General features: G+C 32.6%; 1 protein-coding gene and 2 pseudogenes across 1 annotated transcript; all 3 read right to left on the bottom strand.

The window, feature by feature from the left end:
• Window positions 1-8,047: 8,047 nt before the first annotated feature.
• LOC112592737 lies at window positions 8,048-8,732 on the bottom strand (annotated as a pseudogene).
• A 7-nt stretch (window positions 8,733-8,739) lies between these two features.
• LOC112592735 lies at window positions 8,740-9,779 on the bottom strand (the record flags this gene model as incomplete). The annotated part of the gene is made up of 4 exons (XM_025336889.1): window positions 9,561-9,779; window positions 9,400-9,494; window positions 9,044-9,311; window positions 8,740-8,982 (listed from the first exon to the last, which is right to left on the bottom strand). Coding segments are annotated over exons 1-4 (825 nt in total), but the record flags the coding sequence as incomplete, so codon positions are not given.
• Window positions 9,780-12,407: 2,628 nt separating this feature from the next.
• LOC112592734 lies at window positions 12,408-14,079 on the bottom strand (annotated as a pseudogene).
• Between the last annotated feature and the right edge of the window lie 8,108 nt (window positions 14,080-22,187).

The following is a 22,187-nucleotide window of genomic DNA, read 5'->3' as shown; positions in this document are numbered from 1 at the left end:
ATCTTATGGGCCAAGGGGAGCAAGCCCCTCTGTCCCCTCTTAATTCCGCCATGGATTCACTGATATTCACTTTTTTTTTTCAAATGAAAATAACTGATATAATTTATTTAATGCGTAGCAACTACAATAAAATTCTATTTCATCCAAATTTTCTTTTTAATAATTATAAATTGTCTATTAAAAGCTTTGTTTCCAAAAGCAAGAATCCTATAAATAATAAAACTTTCAAACTTAACATTTTTTTGAAAAGTATTTCTTCATTCTTAGTTTTATTTAATCTAAATAAGGCCAATCGCCAATACGTTTATGATCACTGATGGTTATTTTTTTATGAACAATTAATGGAGTATTATTATTTGAAATGATAGGAATGTATCTTCTTAAACAATCTGTACTTACTATATCTTTTTTATTATCTAATAACTAATATAAAGTGCTTTTTTTGTGATCATAGATTTATTATTATTAATTTTTATTTTAATGGATTGGCTATTTTTAAATTCCCTATATGCTTTTTCATCAAACATAAATTCAAATTTTATTTTTTTAGAAGTTCTCTAATATTTTTTATTGATGATAAGCTACATAAGTCCAATTCATTATCAATTTCATCTGAGTTTAAATCAGTTTTATTATAATGGTAATTTACAGAGTCATTCAAGTTTTCACTTAGCTCAATATTCTTATCCAGATTTTCATTAGAAGTTATGAAGTTTACACAATCATTGTTAATGGTCTTATCTATTGTCTTACTGAGTTTTTCAATTGGCTTATTGAGTACTAAATCATCTATGGTTAAAGTTTTTTCCTGCATCATTTATGGTCCTATTTATATTTAAAGAAATTTGTCTGAAATCATGCTTAAAAAAGATCTGGAAACAGAAGTAGACATTGATGTTTGTATGATATTTCAAGGAAACCTATATATATCATTTTCATCGTTGTTTTTTGAATTTCTAAGATTGTTGTTTATTGAATTCAACATTTTAATGCGTTTGACTTGTTTCATTAATTTTTAATACTAAAGTTTACTACTGTGTTAAAGTAAACTGTTGAGCCATGGTACATACATACTAGGATTTAAATCTGATGTATTGTTTGATTCTTTTTCAATATTTAATACAGATTTTTTAAATTTATTTACAAGTTAAATTATTGCATGAGCATTTATTTCAATACAATGATATGAATTAATAGATATAATTAACTGTACAAGAGTAGGATTTGTTTGTAATCCAAAGTTTTAATTTTTTTTAAAAGAATGCATCATACCACAGTTTATATACATGGTATTTAATACTAATATTATGGTCATTGAACGCTAAAATAATAAATTGCATAACTGTACATTTATATCTAGAAAAGATTTTATTAACTCAGAACTTATTTCTTCTGCTGCTCGAAAATTCATTTTATCGATAATTATTAAGATCTGATTTTGTGAGAAAATGTTTGTTTTTAGAGTAATTATTTACTAGACATTATTAATGAGTTTATAAAGCAGCATATTATCTATCCATGGGAAGAACTGTACTAGGTTTCATAAGTCTTGTTCTTAACCTTGGTCCCTTTATGAGTAGTGTCTTAAAAATTAGAATACAGATTTGGTGTTCATTTCTTTCATAAAGTGACTATCGTTTAGCTCTATAAATATTTTGTGGCCATTATTACACTTTTTAAATGTAAATTTTAAGTTCTTCAATTATTTATTAACCGACCAGTATTAGGTAACCTATCTATGTGTATTTTAATTATTTTTTAACACAATTGGTTATGTTAGGTTAGTTGTCGGTTTCATTTTAAGACATTTTAATTTTATTTTTTATTAATTTAAGTATCAAATTGCTTTTTTCTCTTTTTTTTTATTTATTTGAAATTAAATGTAGTAGCATATATTGCATATTTATTCATAAATATTAATTAAAAATTACAATGTCATAATGATAATGACATTTAGTATTAACATGTTAATATTTGTAATTATTTATATTTTTAGTTAAATTTTTTGTTTGATTTTCATTCGATAGTAGATCTTATGGAGATATTTTTAAATTATGAGCAAATGGTTAATTATGAAGTATATTTAAATTATTGTAATCAACTTTTAATTAAATTGTTTCTTGTACAAAAAAATTATCTTTATTTTAACTCTTATTGTTTATAATTTGTTGTTACACTCAATATCACTCAATTAAATATAATTTATTTTGACAGAGTGAAAAATTAAAGCATACTTATTCACATGTTATGTGATGAAGCATTAATGTTACGATTATTTATTACTAAGAAAATTGAATAAATCGATTTGAACCTCTGGCATGGCATAGCGTTCTGTAAGTTCTAAGTTATTCAATTTTCATAGTTTTTAGTTCAGAGTGGACTATTCGTTAATGTTATGGATGTGTACTAACATTAAAAATGTAATTTGTATGATGTGCCGAGAAGACGTTTCAGAAGTCTTCTGGTACTTATCAAGGCTGCACCTTTTATTGCTTGTTCTTGGATAGATGACTATTTAAAGTGATATGGCATCTAATATACAAGTAATTTATGATTGAAACAAGTAAAATAATTGCATGTTGAATATTACAAATGTGTTGAGTGTTATTAACATTTAATAAACAACTATAGTTAAATTGTTCATAATTATCAAATTTCTTGATTTCATAATTTATGTATTCCTTCTGTTCACTTATTATAATTTAGAGTATTCGTGTATTATAATCTTAATACGTATTAGATTAAATAATTAAATTTATTATGTTAAAATAACGTTTGCAATTTAACATAATCGTTGTTAAAAAAATATGAACTTTATATACACTTTAATTAAACAAAATATCTGTACCACAAAATATTTATTACGAGATCTATGGACGTGTCCAGTCTCATTGGATGGTCTTACATAACAGTATCATGTCTAGTGGAAGGGCTAAGAGGGTATATGACCCCCAAACTTCGAACAAAGCTATATCATTTAATAATTAAATCAAGTTTTACTTTTATTAGCAATAAACCTAAATTAAAACCTAATTTTTGTGGTTTGGCGTGGCGCGTTGGTTGCTACCAGTCACAGAATGCGACTGAGAGTAAGTAACGGCTACAGCTTCTAGCTCCCGGATAGGTGATCATAGTGGTTAGGTTAAAAACCTTGCCACACATACACGTGTTTGCTATCAACCATACCATCGTAAAATACAACCTACCGTATCAACCTTACCCCTTATCATAGTTCATAACCCCCACAAACAGCTAATGGCCCTAGTTGCCGGGCATAAGTTAAATAAAAAAAAAAAAAAACCCTAATTTCTGTTAAGACAATTCATATCGGTTATGACGACTACAAAAATTAAAAAAAAATTAAATACGCTTTGTCAACAAAATATGATGATGGTTTTTAATGCGAAAATAAAATATTTTTAAATTTTTCTCAACTGTCGTTACTATATTTCTAAAGCCCAAAGTCGTAATCTTTATCATCAGGGTGGTTAGTAAAGTAGATTTCATTTGCATTTCTCTTACATTGCTTTTTTCATATATTGTATTTAAATTTTTATGCATGCTTCCCCACAGTAAATTTAGTTTTCGATAGTCACATTTTGAACGGTCTAATTTATTTATTTATTGAAATCAGCTATTTTAAACATAGTTTTTTGATGCCATTTTAATTTTTATTTGCACCTAAATACGTTCGATTGTGTATTATGTTAATAGTGGTTAGATTCTTCGTGAATAACTCTTTATAATTAAAAAAATAATCAATAAATCAATTAAGTTATTTAAATAATTAATAGTGAAAAATAAATAATATTTAGATAAATTCCATGAATGTTTTTTATAAGACCTGCCAAATTAGACTTATAATAAAATAATAAAGTGCATGGAAAACGTACGCCATCTTATGTTTTTTCATGTCTGATCAACTGCCTGCATATAAAAACGTAGCGTACAATTCTCATAGTTAAACATATTGAGATTGTTTAATCTTTTGAATCATTTATTATTAATTTTTTTCAATTCAAATTCTTTTAATTAAAATATTAAAGTATAACTCTTCATGAAAAATATAAAAATAAAATAACTACCGTAAAACGACGGGGTAACTTTGTACCATTTTTCAGCATTTTTAAAATTTATGACTAAATTAACTAGGTTGCACGTAAAAATATTAAAATAAAAAAAAATTGACATAAATGTGCAGGTTCTCATACATACCCTTTCTGGAATAAAATTTCCAAATTTTTTATTTTTTAACAATAAAAAATTATTCCCAAAAGTTTGGCCAATGTTATCCGGGAATGGGGTAACTTTGTCCCTCCTCTAAATATCGCCATAGATTTGTCGTTCATTCTACTTTGGGCCAAAGTTGGCCTATGTAATGTTAATTAGCAAGTACCTGAAAAGTAATTTAACCAGGTTTTATGGTAAAACAAGCTATAATAACGAGTTAAAAAAACTATTTTTTTGGAAAAAATTTTTTTTTTAATGTTCATTACATGAATTAAAAAATAAAACAAATAAATCTGCACTACTTGGGTAGCAAAAAAAAAAAAAAAAAAAATGTTATTTGCAGTTAATATATAAAAAGTTAATTAATTAAACAAAATCTTCCAGTTTTGGCACACGGAAAAACTTTCGTTTACATAATATGATATATACAGAATATTATCTGAACAAAAAAGGGAATAATATTATAATAATATGTAAACAATCTCTGATAGTAGACTTTTATTTTATAATTTACAAAATAATTAGCAAGGTTATAAACTTTTTATAAATAATTGCTGATCCATCTTATTATATTGTGATTTGTGATCCTTGTTAAAACATTGTGTACAATAATATTACATGCCAGGCATTTTGTTTGTACTTTCAAACTATGATGAAACCAAGAAAATATGCTTTTGCCAGCTTTTTCTAGTTGATGTTTGATGTTGTTGGATTTATGTCAACGGTATTTTTTTTGATTAATTGTTCAACTAAAGAAGTTCGGAAATTTGTTATTGACATATTTGAACATGTAACTGTGTTAAATAATATATGGGAATCAACCACAGCTATATTTGAAAGCCCATCTAAAACTACTTTATATATTTCGGGTCTTTCAATTTTCACGTGTTGTTTATTTTTTTTATCCCATCGTTTCACATATTCCGGTATACCTAAGTTATGAAGTTCAATCACATATTTATTGGCTTATTGTCGAACCATTTTAACAAACTTATTCCTAATTTTGACGTTATTTCGAATAAGGTGCCTCTTCCTAAAACTGAAATTTGTTTATCGAACATCAAAGGTGGTTTGAAAAATCGGTTCACTCGAACAGTACTAGCAGCATAAATTTTTTTTTGTAGTAATGCATAAAAAAGGTTATGTGACGAAATAAAATTATCAAAGTATAAGTAGTTCGATTTTCACAAATATTTTGAGTTCGACAAACTACTATAGCTTCACCAAAACCAAAATTTTTCTGATGCTCGTCATCTATTTAGTTGAGATGCCTTGATATAAAATCATTTTATACACAATTCCACTTTCACCACAGAGTAAAAATATTTTTATTCCCCAAAGATTTGGCTTTTCTTTCAAATACTGTTTCACTGAAAGTTTCCCTTTAAATGGTACAATTTGTTCGTCTACACTCAAGTTTCGTTCAACTTGTAATTGTTGACGGCGACTATTTAATATATCATAAATAAGTCGTACCTTGATAAATTTATCTTTATTGTTACGAGATATCTCTAAATTGTTAATCAAATGAATGTGTTGTCTCAGTGAAAAAAATCTGTTTTTGGTCATTTTATCCGCTTTAATGTCAACACGATATCTATGTGTCCAATATATATTATAAACAACCCATCAACATTTGGATAGCAATCAGAGATTTTATATCAGTAGCATTTGTCGATTTAAAATTAGTACTGTTATTTTGTACTGCCTATAAATTAGTATAAAAAGCAACTTTTTCAAAAATATCATTATTAAAATACTTAGCGAAATAATTAATTGGCGTTGGCATATTGGAGGGTCAACAGTAACTAAGTTATCAAGTTTTAATTTTGGCGCAGTAAAAGGTTTGATAATCCACTCAACATCTTTTTTTTGAACAAAATTAATACTAAATGTACCTGATGTTTAAATATCATTTTCAAATTGTTTTTAAAAGTATTTCTACTTCATCTTTTTGATCGTCGTTTTCATCAAGAATATCAATATCACTGTCGTATCCATCGTTTATGTACACAAAATGCTATTATTTCAATATTTTTTGAATTGATGAACATTTCATACTCGGTTATGTCTGATCTTCATTTATAGCAGTCAATATCTTCGAAATCGTGAGCACTTCACGATTGATCCAAAAACTATGAATTTTTTGCCTTATTGCATTTTAGTCAAAATCATCCAATATTTCAATAATTTTAGATCTTATTTTCTTTTTGTTCAGCGATGACACAGTATCTTTATTTTTATATTCGGACAAATTTATTTGGATTGTACGTTGATAAATACCGGATGCTTTTGAAATTTTCAAAATTATTTGTCTGTAGTTCAATCGAGGTCTTGCGGGATTTTCGAGTTGTTAATTAACTTTATCTTTGTACAGATTTATGATTATTTGCTTGAGATCAGTACTAAACTGCAGAAAAAAATAATTTTTATAATAATTTTAGGGACCATTTTAGCACACACTTTTTCCTATTTAAATTATCAACTAAAATTTTACGAACACTTCCTCTATTAATATTTACCATCTCTGCTACAGCTCTAACACTTATCGACGATCTTGCCGAATAATTTTTTCGACTTTTTCAATGTTTTCGTTTGTTGAATATGTGGTAGGACGTCCAGAACGATCATATCGTCTTCGACGTCCTCTCTTCCAATGCAATACCGTTTGTGCTATTCAATAACGCGAACTTTTGATAAACATTCTTCACCATAACATACGAATTGATTCCGCGGCATTTTTTTTTAATTTAACAAGAAATTTAATGTTAACACGTTCGATTTTTAAATCTAACATTTTTCGGCAGTATAGTCGAACTCGCACTAATAACAAGGCTACTAACGTAAAAGAACATTAACCGATTTCATCAGTGTTTATTGTACTTTTTTTAGATAAGTGTTAAATAATCGTTCTATAGATAACGTTAATAGTTTAAGTTATATTTAGAAAGTCTCGTTATTTTATTGTCATACCTCGTAACACTGCAAATCAGTATATAAAAATTGTTGAGACCTAGGGTATACGAGTATGATAAATCCTATATTAACCCTTTACGTTTTTTTTACATTTCTCACATAAATTCTTTAAATTGCATTTTGTAATAGTTTCATCGATGAATATTAAATTTTTAATTATATTATAATTGGAGTCGTTTTTATATACAGGGTGATTCAAAATTTATATTACAGCTATTTTAACACATTGATATTCAAAATAAAGAAACAATTGTAATACAAAAGTTTTTTGATTTAGAAACGTCTATAATGATTTGTAAATATTATAACATTTTTAAATATTTTAGAGGGGTTTTGGGGGGTTAATTTTAGAAATTTAAATGGGAACCTATTATTCTTTTACAGATACAATATGAAAATATTTTTCTAATACATAGTGCTTGAAAAACATTAAATTTGAAAAATATTACATCGAAAGTGATAAAAAAAGTGATAACAAACTTTTAGTGGGTAAATTATTTTTATCATTATCAGACATCTGGTATTAGGTTTTGATAACAATACTCATCAAATAACATAAAAATCTAAATTTTAGCTATCATGAGATGTCACTGACCGAGATTACCCACTGGTCGCCATTTCACATCCTCCCCCTACATTTGCGATTAAATTGTAACACAATTCTAGGTGTTGGGTCACGGTGGGGGCGGAGTTCCTTCGTTGACTATAAAGCATAAAAATAAAATATAAATAAAAGACAATTCAAAACAAAAAAAATTAAATTTTACATATGGGTGAGCCGGTGGCAGCATCGACAAAGAATTCCCTGACAACAGGATACTTTGGCACACCAGTTCCTACGTCATTCCCGGAACTTAATTTTGCTGTAAAATTCTTCCTCCCAAAGTAAGAAATCAATCTGGTAAAACAAAAATTTAAGGATAATTCAAAAACTAGAATTTTTTAACACTACTTTCCACATCACCCAATTGGGTATAGCTTTGGGATACGTTTTTTTTAGTGGTATCCCCGGGAGGCCTAATCCACTCTACCGTACACAAGATATGAAAAAAAATGCAGTCTAAACGCATTACTGAGTGCGACACTCCCGCCTCGTGTATTTCTGCCCGGGTTTGAATGACCATCTTGGCCCGAGGGTCATTCTCCCTCACAAACATCCAGTGACATCTATAAAACACAAAATTATAATTAATGTGTAATATTCGGAAAAAAAAGAATGAATAAATGTATACATACAACGATCCATGTGTATACGGCCTTAACAAAACCACTGGTATTGTTTCCACGTACAACTCATTGTATGGAGTATTACTTTAACATCGTCGATAACGCTTGGCAACGACAATACCGTGTACAGGATGGCCATCCTGTACACGGTAGGAGACGCGAAAGCCCTGAACACGTCCGACAAACAGACCGTTCCCCGATATTGAAAGTGATGGCAGAGGGAGATCACTCTGACGGCCATACTCCCTCACTAACCGTTTAATGGTAAACGCGGTAGCGGATGATGCGAGAGCACCCATTCCTAACGAATGGCCCAACTGGAACATTTCTTCCAAAGATTTTTTTTGGCAATATCTGGTTGAAAATGCCACATTCGCTGGGCGCAAACCGGACGAAACCGTTTTCATCCCGTCGAGTTTTACGTCTGTGCCCAGGAATAACTTGCCGCGTCGGAAAAATCGCTGCTACACGCTTTGAGTCCAGGAAACGTGCTTCGCCAAACGCAAAAAACCGTAGTACGATCTCCTGGTCGTATATGGTAGTTAACAACTACAACAACAAAACGGTTATTATAACCTCACCTTACCTTAACCTACACAATATGATAAACAGACAATAAACTTCCACGATTGTGAAAATGACATGTCGAAAGAATTTCAATGTTATTCACGATTCTGTTTAAATAATTAATAATTGTGTCATTAATATAAAACGGCCAAGTTTTGTTGCTGCGGACAAGGAGCCCCTCGGAAAGAAAAAGTTCCGCCATCCTCGTGCCGTAGGTGGGCATGAGAGCGAGTACTTGGCCGCAATTGTCGGCACTGACCACGCATTCTACTCTCACATCCGACCCCAACACCGAGTCTCTCGAAAAAGATCTGAACGCGGATATAAATTGGGCGGCAGAATTATCGACAGAGCGAATAAGTCATTGCGCTCTGCCTACAATTTTTGCCGCCCAACAACAGCCACGTCAAGATAGAATTCTCATTGAGACCTCGGCGTAGCATATGCACGGCGGGATTGTACGCCTGCTCATAACGGCAATTTGGAAGCAGTTTCTAAATCATAAAATAAAGTCAATTAAAAACCAATATTATAGGATTAATAGAAAAACAAAAAATTACTTGATGCGGTTGTTTTACTCCCCTAGCAGTAAAGTAACCGTGGTCGTACACCCCGAATCCATGAAAGAATTTAACCCCCTCCATCGTTCGCAGGGCTGCCTCGCGGTTAGCGAGCACAGTCCTAACATTTGATTTCAGGGTAAATTCGGTGCCCAAATGGCATTGGCATATCATCATGGAACGGTGATATGGGTGTACGACACGGCTTATGATTGCCATGGCATCATCTAGAGGTAACTGTAGACGTGAAGCTCCACATAAAACCTAACATTCAATAAATTAATATCTAATTACAGTGAGAAAAACACATGCCAACACTTACAGATAACTCCCGAAGGTGCCTGCTTCGGTGGTCATCCTGTCCACCTCGGACGCCAACTTAGCCAAGTCGGCGGGGTGGAGGCGCCACCTATTTGTGGCGGGATTGCCCGACCCCTTCCGACGGCTCTTTGAGGAGATGGACAATCTCATCAAAGCTGTTCCCAGTACATCCTATAATCGTACTGGACCAGCCCGTCCACATCCGATTCCTCATCGGATGAGGGCTCCTCAGAAGCGCCGTCGCAACGTCTCGGCTTGTGGGTGTGCTCACGAGCACCCTGATGGCTGGCTCTCCACCAAGGGTGAACTCGACGTGAGTGTATGCTATAAAATTAAAACAAATGCATAACCCTGTTGAAATCAAACTACATTTAGCATCCATACTTACTCTTGCGAGACACACCAAACAACCCTTTCAACAGCTTCGCGTTTCGACATGGAAAACAATTTCCTGTGAAGCTAACTTGACAGGCGTGCTGGGTTTGTACGCCGAAAGCGACCGAAAACCCGTACACGACGCTGTCGACACCTCAACAACCTTGAATTTGCCAAAATCCTCCACCCCCAGCACGGTTAACTTGAAAAATTAATTAAAAATTACAATTACAGCACTAAACATTACAAAAACTTGAAAACCTAATATAACTACCCTTCCCCCCCCAAACCCCCCCAATAATCAATAATTTTTACGCCAAACTTTTTATAATAATAATCGTATACTAACGGTGACGTCGAAAAAAACGCTAGAACCGGTGGAAGAGGGTTCGGCGGCGGAAACAGAAGAACCACCTAGGTTGATCGGACATCGTTGTCTATGGTAGATAAAAAAATAATATTAGATATATTGCAGAATAAGGGGGTCAAAAATGAAAATAAACTTTTCATACTCAACGTGTATCCTCTCTAACTGATGTTATGATTTAAAAAGGATATTGGAAATGAAGGGGTAATATTTATCAGAGTTTCTGATTATACACCTTTAGAGATCAATTATAAATCATTACATTACCTTTCTTCTCTTGGCAATGACTTCTTTGTTAATGCTGTTGTGAATAAGGTGACCAGTGCACGTTGATTAATTATAAGACTTTTTTCTCTTGAATACACTTATTATTTTTATTAAAACTTTTCTTTTACACATGAACCATTGAATACATTTGACTTTAACATAAATTTATTTTAACACTTATGTCTTTTCGTGTATATGATCTGCGTAGTCTTTTACACTCGCTTATGATCATTTACACAAAAAGATGGGAAAGCACTGCGCCTGGACCGTTGGTGACCGGCCCTCTTATATCGGGTGTCTTGTGTGTGTGTTTGATCCGACTAAAGGTCATTTTATTGTTTTACATGATTATCTTAATAGATGACTTATAGTTAAAGGTTATACAGTAATTAAATATTTGATATTTGTCATATTGATAAAATACTTATAGTTAAAGGTGATAATTTTATTATATAAATATTTAATTATGATTGCTTAGAGCACATCATTACACTTATTTTCTGTAAAATTGCTAAAAAACTACTCCGCAAGCCCATAGGGGGGGGGGGGCAAAGCTCATTTTTCCAAGCTTCTTGGAATGGGATGAAATTTTCAGTGGTGCATCAAATAAGTGTAACGAGCCCGATTACAAAATATCAACAATCAAAAATTCATTTAATTCTTTTAAATTAATACGTGCCCCATAGCTGCATATATAATTCATTAAGCATACATTTGTTGTTGCCCCTCTCACAGTGAATCTTTGAACTGCGGATGCAATCATCATTACATCCTTTTAAAATAAAATTGATATTATATAAATAAATGAAAATTAGAATATAATGCATTGTTTACTTCCCGACGGCGTACTCTAATTGATGGGCATAGAAGAGCGGTACAATGATGATGAAAAATGTGAAATTGTAATGTAGATTTAAATATAAATTCTTGATTACAAAATGGGCAACGTATCATCAGTCGATATTCATATGACTGTTGTATGTCATATTGACGAGCAGTGTCACTTACAAGGTTAAAACAAATAATTTAAAACAATTATTTTTCAAAATTTTTATGGGGGTCAACACTTCCACAGTTTGTCAGTGTATACATAACTAAATAATTTATATAAACTATGATTAGTATATACCTATTGCCCTTATCATCCAGACCCCTGTATCCCCCCCACCGTAAATACGCAATTGTGGAATTTTTGAGAACAAAAATAAGGATAATTATAATTTATCGAAACTATCGATTGGTATACATATCGGCTATTCGGTGTAAAAGTTTCAAAGTTAACAACTACGAATTACGGTGTCCAGGACATAAAGTTCAAAAAATATTCGTCTTACCATCACCTTGCTAAGCAACCCGTCGGTAAATCCCATACTTAGCTGCCGGACGGCCGTTCTAGACACTTAGGAATTTTTTCAATTCAAACCCCAGATTCATTTTTGACTAATTTTGATCACTAGTTACGTTATACAAAATATAACTATTTACTATAGATGCATCTAAAATGTAATAAAAAATTTTCATCTACCAACGTCTAGACTTCCAAGATATATTCTGAAAAAACGAGATGCAACAGGATTCCTCTTGACTAAATTCAAAACACCTTTTAATTTACAATGACAATACCGTACAATTGATTTGGTATAATGAAACCAGCAACACCCCAATCTGCTTTCTGGAAATGATCGTTGAACTGCATTCATAAGTCCTTTTTCAAAATCTGTAACAAACCGAACTAAGTTATAGCTAAGAGGCAAAATTTTCTGAATAATATTAAATAATGTTATGTATGTTTCTTCTGTCCGACCTCTTAGAAGAACATACACCATTGGGAAAGATACATCTTTAAATACCACTTGAAAAGTCAGAAAACTTTTCAAGTCTACCGGGGCAGCGGGAACAATTTTGAATGTTCCATCAATTCCAACTGCTGTGTTGTATCTGTGGCCAATCTTCTCGATATCTTCTAATTGCATCCAGGTTTGCAAAATTAATTCCTCCGCTTGTTCCATTTACCACTAATTCTTGTTGGAAAAATGCAGATGGTGGTATTTGAAGGGTATGACTGTTGCAGCATTCTCTGGTAGGATCAATGTTTCAGCAAGCTCATGGATGTTCTCAAGTATGTGTCCGCCATTTGGTTGACGTGACCTCTTCCATCTTGTTATTCCTGCAAAAATGTATAATTGTTAGCAGCTTCTGGATATCTGAAAAAAGATGATACCTAAGTATAAATATAACAATATTCATACTAAGTTAAAAAATCTTAAACTATTTTAGTAAAAGGCATTTGCAATGAGAATATAAGGAATTAAATACTTATAAATTCAAAACTGAAAGTATATATTTTAGGTGTATTATGATTTATAATAGTAATTGACAATAAATAATTATTATTGTACAATAAAAGGTACATAATTACATAACTTATACCGGCTTGATTTATTTTTATATAAAGCATACAATATAATAAAAATATAACTAAAATTAGAGAACCAAGTGTATTATTGTATTAATTTAACCATAGTAAGGCTTAACATTTTTATCATAGCATAACTATAATACACAGTTCTTAGTAGCTCAATTGCAAATATAAACATATGGAAGTAGGCAAATACCTACTACTTAAAAAACAAATAATAAAATTATATATTAAATCATTAAATCAACAACCTACTGAACAATGGCATTGTTGTATGCAGTCCTAACTGATACAGACATGTTTTCAGGATCAATGCCTCTTGCACCAATTGCTTCTCTTAGGAAAGGTATATGTAAATCTATATCAGTAGAGGTCCATGGTTATGTTGATGTCGAACTTTTATCCTATTGTCAATCAGTTCTGTACTCATTGATGCTATACAAGAGCAATTATTCATGATACCTATTTTTTTGACGCTCACATACCAAATACACACGGTTGATTGTGGTTTCACGTTTATAAAACTAGAAACCTAAATTATCCACATAAATCCTTGATTCATGATGAATACCTGGAATCATTCTGTAGGTTAGTGGTACCTAATTAAAAGGGTTTTCTTCAGCTAAAACTTAATCTTTAAGTACTTCTTCTTCGATTACTCCTTGTTCTTCGTCCAGTTCTTCAATGTGGTTGTTCTCATATAAACTTGGCCTAAAATAATCATGATCCAATAAATGAATGGGAAAACCGATTTCTTCCTCGATGTTCATCATGTTTGTAGACTATAAAACAATTAAAAACAAAGTTGGAAGTACGAAGTGCGACAGAACGAAAAAGGCAAGACCAGAAGTGTAGTAAGTAGTAAATATCGTGGTTAGGATCAAAAGTGTAGTAAGGACGTTCAGTATGGGAGCTGAGAAGCAAGTCATCGCTCCTATAGAGACGTACTTCGTGATGATGTGGGTACGATAGGGAACTGGGATATACTTATATTATTAACATATGTCTTAGCCCATAACACACTTTTAGATATTGTATCAGAGTCTTATTGTCTTACTCAATGATGATCCTGTTACCCTGGATATATTGTTGTATATTAATATATTCTCTTCCCTGATACTTCGTTGTAGATGATATGATAGAATCTGAAAGGATACCTTGGTATTATGGGAGATGTTTAAATAAAATCAAAACAGTTGTAGTTTGATTTTGAACAGTAATTTACTATTTCACAGCAAGATAAAAAGGTCGATGATGAAGTTAAATTATTTAAGCTTTTTTGGCTAATAGAATAAGACGGTGTATTAGTTGCACTGAACTGGTTGTATGATGGAGACAGACTGGGATAAAATGAAAAAAGGGGGTTTTACTTATAGTATTGACCTTTTGACCTTGTTTTGTTCCATAATAAGTTTTTATCATATGTTTTTATGAAGTAATAAAAACATCTTATTTGATACAGATTTAAGTAATTAATATGTATATGTATAATTATTAAGTGGTATTGAGTGTTATATAATTTTTGAAGTTTAAAGGTACAAATAGTTATTGGTTTTTAATATGTTGGCTTTGAGATCTAATTAAAAATTGGCTAGGTATGTAGGATGTCATGGATTTTGACTTGTGAAACTGTTGTTAATAAACACAGTTGTTTGTTAGACATTGGTATTTTATTAGTTGACAATATTATGATGATATTAGATTATGAAGCCGAGTGGCGTAATAATGTGAATATCATAACATCTTAATGCAGACACTTAATACCGTACCTAATCGGCCAAACGTCCCGGATAAATCCTCGGACGTTGTGGTAGTAAGTGTCCGACAAAAAGTTTATGTTCGTTCGACGGCTTTGATCGCTGGGTCTGCGGCTGCAGACGGGACGACGGTTGTGGCGCGATACACGCGTGCTGCACGATGGACGCGACTACCGTGGGCGCGCCGCGCGCATCTACGCGAACTACGAAAGATTGTTCGTGTCGTTCGGTGGTCGCCGTCACCAAATACTGGCCTGTCGCCAACCGAACGGTGTGGATTGACGGAACGAACACGGACTGGCCGTCCCCGATGTTGCCACTAGCACCAGCCGCTTTGCATAGCTCGCGTAATTCCGGTCGGCCTGTGGCCACGGTTCTCGAGCCGTCCTCGTTCGTTTATGAGTATTGGACGTTCTCCGAGTACAGTTCCCAAACGTCCTTAGGGTTATTGTATAAATTGGTGTAATAGCGTCCGACCACTTCGTGACCGACGGCAATCACGTCGCGCCCGTCGCTGTACAGAACTCGCCGCAACTGCCGTCTTCCTCTTCCGTTTGACAAAGTTGGTCGGTGATGCAGATGTCGACGGACGTGAGTTTATCTACGTATCTACTGACTTCGATTAATTCAGTTGGCCCTTTATCTTCGGTTGTCTTCCGTTCATTTTTGGATTTTTGCTTTTTACGAGCGTGCTTCGTGCGACAACACTAAACATGCAGCTAAGATTTTCCTCAGATTCTTCATTTTTTGGCGTTTTGAAAGTTACCAGGGCTTCCCGAACCCGGGAAGTGTAAACTGAGGTGTGACTTGTGACCTCCAAAAAAACAATTACCGGTCGAACAATATTTGATCCGTTTATAAATTGCAAGAATTTTCAAAACTTGTGAACCAGTCCCATATGTTATATATTTCCTGATGGACTAATTTGCTTAAGGTTTGTTCATCGATTACATTTTTCACATTAATGCTCTGATCTATTACATTATGACCTAATGTTTGTCTAATTAAATTTCTTTGTACTGTCTCAGATTCCTGAGGAAACATTAGATGATTTTGCTTGTTGACGTCGCCGGGGTGTAGTACGGGTTTTCACACACCGTCTCTGACAACTCCTCCAACGATAGACCTAGAGCAGCCAGCCAGGCGTCCTCGAAAAGGTCTTCCAAGTCCGCATTCTGGCAGGGTTGCTCCTGGTTGGCTGCTTCTCGAATTTCTCGCTCTTGGGTGCAGGTTCGTCCACCTCCATCGTTTCCACCTGCGTTAGGTTCGACGGATTGCAGCAAGCGGCTGCCGGAATCGAAGTCGGCATAGGGGCCTTGGCTAGTCGGTGTTGCTGACTTGCCAATTGCTCCCTAGCTTTCTTCTTTTCTTTCAGCTGTAGGAACTTTTTACGGGTCCTCGCTGTGGTGGAGGGGCCGCCCTGAGAACCTTGGGTGTTGGTGGTGGTACCCTTGGTTCCGCCCGGCTCGGTCCGCTCGCCGTGACGGTGGTTGGCTGTTGCTGTGGTCGCACCGCCGGCGAGTGTCCAGGTCTTGGTGCTGATGGTGGTGGTGGTGGTGGGCGTGGATCGGACGTCGCGCGTTTGACTGTAAAGGCCGTTGAAGCGTCCTTTGGATGTCCGCAGTCCTCTCTTCCCAACCACGGCGGTAGATTGCCGCCCGTACCGGATCCCAGAGCAGTTGTGACGTGGACATGCAAGCCACTTGTGCTGCCGTCCGCGGCGCATTATCGTCTCTGGCCACCAACCCAAGACGCCTGATAAGGTCTGCCACCTGTTGCCACCCTTAAGTCTGGTTTTGCTCGCTCATGGTCACTGAACTAGGTAAACAAAGAGACAAAAAAAAAAAAACTTTCTATAGTAATTTTTTTCGTATTTTATTCATTTGTTCAGCGCGCGTTTTAGGCAGGACACGTGTAATTTTCGCGGAGGTTGTTGGTCGGTGAGTAAAACACCTTTTCCGACCTGCTTCGCTAGCTTTACCGGCTTATAATAGCACCTTCGGGCGTGGAAGATAAAAATAAAGTGAAGTCGTTGCGTGGACCGGTACTCGTCTCGCACGACTTGTCTTCCCGTCCCGCCTAGGCCTTTACGACGTTGCTGGGAGAGTTGACAATATCGTGATTTTACCCGTGTTGGTGGTGGCGATAGTGAAGACCGGTCGCTGCGGTGTCTGTATTTTGTACTGACGACCGTTGCGTACCGTGTCAGTGGTGTCTGGTTTTAATGTTTGCGGGTTATTCGCCTTATGCGGTTGTGGTGTGAGGAAGAATAATTTTCCTTTTTTTTTGAAATGCGAGAGGTAAATAATCTTTAAAATCCATTTTAGTGCCATAAGTTTGTAATATATGAGTTTTTGGTGTCATGAAAAGAGTCTTGTTATTATATGATACTGGAAGTTCATTGAAGCATGAAGTTTGTACTGAAATTTCTACATTTACGGGTTTACATTTTTGTAAGTAAATAATCTCACCATTTTTGATGGCTATGAATCCTGGTCCGTCGCCAATGGTGTATGCAAATTCAGATAAACTATAAGAGACAAGTGTTAAATTTGGTAAAAGAAGTTGTCTCTCTAGATTGCACTGTTTTTTGGTTAGGTCTTCATAGAGATTTGTGACTGTTCTTTTTATAGTGTATTCTAAATATACGAATTTTGTATTTGTGTAGGATAACAAATCGGTGTTAAATGGTTGAATTTTTTTAGGTGTAAAGGCGTTTACATACATAAAATTAGATAATATCACTAATCGTTGACCTCTGGTCAGAGCTGAAAGCTCAAGCGAGCTTGGGTTATCGGGAGCCAGGGGATCCGCTGGTCTTAGTTGATCGGGTGATAATGTTTTAGATCATATTATATTACTTACAACATGAAATATAGATTTCGGTGCGTCCGTAAATCAGGTGGCGCGGCTATCATTACGTACTATCTGACTATGTTACATAACGCTGGTTTTTCCGTAATAGCCTGCAAACCACGTTTTTGTCGTATGGTCTTCGGGGAAAGATTCGCAAGTTGCACAATGTGGAAACGATGGTGTTAGTATGGGGTAAGTTTAATAGTGTTTCACTTACCGGTGATTTCAGTTCGGGGAGCCAAATTTGATGCGGTACCTGGTGGTATCCTGAACAGGTGGAGTGGAGTGTGATGACGGGGAAATATTATTAAAGAAAAGAAGACACAAGTATATTGTAAATACGAAAGTAAGTAGTTTTTATTGATGTAAAAAATGAGGTTAATCACAATAAAACTAAGGTGAGAATTCGTTAGAATTTCTAAGAACAAAAATGGCACACTCATGAAAAGATGTTGCAGAGACGGTCCGTCGTAACTAGTGCGGTGGTAAAAACTAAAGCTCCGGTCGTCGGACCGGTTCACGGTATCGGCGGTCAAGACGTTCCGTTCGACGATGTATCCCAACCATAGCTTGAGCACCATCAATGATAATACCAGTGCAATTGTCAAATGAACCAAAATCTGAAATAATTTTTTTCAATGCTTCAAATATATCTACACCCCTAGTTCCAGTAATTAACGGTTTTATTTTAAGTAGTTCTTCATGTATATTAAAATCTTTATCAATTGTTCGAATAAAAAAGATTAATTGACTGTTATTGGAAATATCATTACTTTCATCTAATGCTTAAGAATAGTACTTACAATTCTGTATTATATTACGAAGCATTCCAGATACATGATCACTCATTTCATTAACTCTTCTGCTAACAGTTTGATGTGAAAGTGATACTGTTTCAAATTTACTTGCCATTTCTTTGTTTCCAAAAGCATTTGCCATTTTTATTGCACAACGTTTAATTAATTCGCCGTCTTTAAACCCTTTTTTTTTTGTTTGACCAATTCCAAACACACTTCATAAGAAGCTATTAAATTGTCACGTTCGTTAACTTGTTTTTTTTTAAAAATACATTTTTTTGTTTTGTTAATTTCGAAGAAAGGTCTTTTAATAATGCAAGCCGAGTATCTCCAGTATATTTATCATATGATTTGTGCATGCTCGTGTAATGTCTACTCGCCTAACAACTACTATTTTGATTTATTATGATGTTTTTACAAAATATGAATCTAATATTTCATATACATTATAATTATTAGATCACATATATATTTATATTACTATTGCTAACACCTATAGCAATATTAAATATTATATTATGATATATTTATATTATTAGTATATCTCGTAGCCCATAACAGTATAATACATATTATTATATTATAGACATTTATTTATATCATTGTATTACTTAGTACTTACCTATATTTTATTATTTCTCACTTTTTCAGTTCTCTGTTTTATAGTATTAGACAAAACTGTTAATTAACCTATGCAGTATGTATTTATACTAATCTACGTAAATTTGGGATATAACTAAATTGTAATGTTTTATGAATTATGAAATATGAAATAAGGAAACATTGTCAAAAATACTAGGATATAAATTACAGGTACTACCTTATTATAATTACTTATATTGTTAACAAAAATAACAATTATTAGTAAACAGTAGGTAATACAAATGAAGGCGTCCGTGCAAAAACCAGACAGCTCCATTTTTAGTAATTGTTCAGGAGCCATAAAAAACCATTTTAAAAATATTGAGTTTAAGATAAAACTAATGTTGATATCAATTTAGATATGTAAGACCACGATGAAAAATATGCCACAGTAGGTGATACGATTTTCGTTTTTGATTTGAAATTAGATCTAATACTAACCTAACATTTTTGGAGTTACCTTGGTTTTTCCCCAGAAATTTTTGTTCAAATTTATATATATAATTATATTTTAATATTATTAACTCTAATTATATCAAACTTAGTTTCATTTTCTTAAACATAGTGAAATGTAGTAAATTAAGGGAGAAAGAATAGAAATTTGCAAGTACAATATTCAATAAATGATTTATTTCAAAATATTATGTTCAATATTACATTCTTTTTCATCTATTCAAAAATAATATAACATAATAAAACTAAATTCCTACCTTGAATGTAAAAATATTTATGTTTTTACTCTTCATAACTTGTACCATTTAAATGTTTACCCACCTATAATAACTATTATTAACATTTTTTTTAAATTTTATGTAAATAACAAAAAACCAAACAAAACAAAATGTAATAATTTTAATAAATTCAACTTGATAACTTTGAGCAAACATATTATTATTTTTACTGTAAAATATTATATAATTAGTAATTAATAACAATTTTTTTAAATATTAAGTGCATAACAAAAAACCAAACAAAACAAAATGTAATAATTTTAATAAATTCAACTTGATAACTTTGAGCAAACATATTATTATTTTGTACTCTAAAATATTGTATAATAAACATAATAAAATATAAAAAGTAATAATTATTAACATTTTTTAAAAATATAATGTAAATAACAAAAAACCAAACAAAACAAAATGTAATAATATTAATAAATTCATCAACTTGATAACTTTGAGCAAACATATTATTATTTTATACTCTAAAATATTGTATTACAAACATAAATAATATAGAGTTAGTAATTAATAACAATTTTTTTAAATAATATTAAGTACATAACAAAAACAAAAAAATTATATTTTAATCATCATCACCTGACATACATAATAAATCATCACTGTTGGTATTTTCTTCAACTAGATTTCTATAAAACCAAATACAATCTGGTGGGACATATTTTGATGCTAAGAGTTGAACATCAGTATACTTTGCTGACTTTATTCCTAACACTGAATTGTATAATTTTGGTAAATTTTCTGGTAATTTTACTTTTTGTCCTTTTTTTTCAAGTACAAATTTTTCTTTCGCAGTAGAATGACCTGATATACTGCAATATAGACCTTCTGAGTTATACTCCATATATCTGTAAGCCATAATGGAAAATTTGCTATTTTTGTCAACACCAGATACAGTTTTTTTAAATATAGTTTTTAAATTGTCAGAAAAGTTAAAAATTATATCTTGTGTAACTTTAATCACTTTAAAGTTTTTCGACGTATTGCGAACTAGTTCATGATATGTTTCAGACAAATAAACTCGTTCTAAACGTTTTCTATTTTTTTCTATTCGTCCGAAGCATCGATCATTAGGTAAAAAACTGTGCCCTGGCTCCGGGTACCTATGTATTATCTGCTTTATCCCATATAAATTTGATTTCACAACAGTATATAAATATTGAAACAATGCATTGTTCTTATTCTGACCACTGCAGTTGTCGGAAAAAAGGTATATTTCTTTAACATTAGGCGATATGAGATTTTTCAAAAAATAGTTTATAAAACTAATGACATCATTTTTCCCTTTTTTTGCAATTGTTTCGTCGTACATAAAGTGATACGATTTTCCTGTTTTACCCGAGAATATACAGAAATTATATGACCACAGTTGGCGTTTATAATACACATCGCCACTCGGGATATGTGGGAGTGGAAAATTTTGCTCAAAATCAAAAGTTAATGTTTCTACAAATTCATCTGCTTTAGCCTTTTCACAATATAACTTTAGATTAGTGTAAAAAACCTCTGCTTTACGTAAGTGAACTTCTTTTTCACCTTCCAACTGTTGTTTTATTTCTGAGTCGATTTCATGCTCAACTAGGACTTTCAACCTATCACACGTTTGGCAGGTATCTGTCCTAGGATAGCCGAAGGATAAATTAAAGTTTTCTTTAGTATATTTTTCATAATATTTATATTTTACGATAGGTTTGCATGTTAAATCACCATTTTCTAATTTATCATATGTATCTTTATCATGCAATTGCAAAAACAATTTGTACATTTTAGAAATATTAAGATCTGAAGACAAGTATTGTGTGTTAGAATTATCACTCCTACTGTAATGTGATGATCTTTTCGGAAAACTGGCAATGTGTGAATGTATTTTAAAAATTAAATCTTCGGGTATCTTATTTGGACGGTTCATGTGTTTACCGCGTAAATCTACGGGACTAAATTCATTTATTTTTACTTTTTTGATTAACCTGTCCACTCTAGATTTCCCAATACCAAGCAGCGAGCAAAATGCTTTTTTACAAACATTGACTTCTCTGATATTAATGCGTATTTTGAATTTACATGAGCAAGACCTTGTAGGTCC

Source organism: Melanaphis sacchari, unplaced genomic scaffold, assembly GCF_002803265.2.
Source record: "Melanaphis sacchari strain LSU unplaced genomic scaffold, SCAv2.0 Contig188_pilon_pilon, whole genome shotgun sequence".
NCBI lineage: Eukaryota > Metazoa > Arthropoda > Insecta > Hemiptera > Aphididae > Melanaphis > Melanaphis sacchari.
This window is presented reverse-complemented; position numbering and strand designations above follow the sequence as displayed.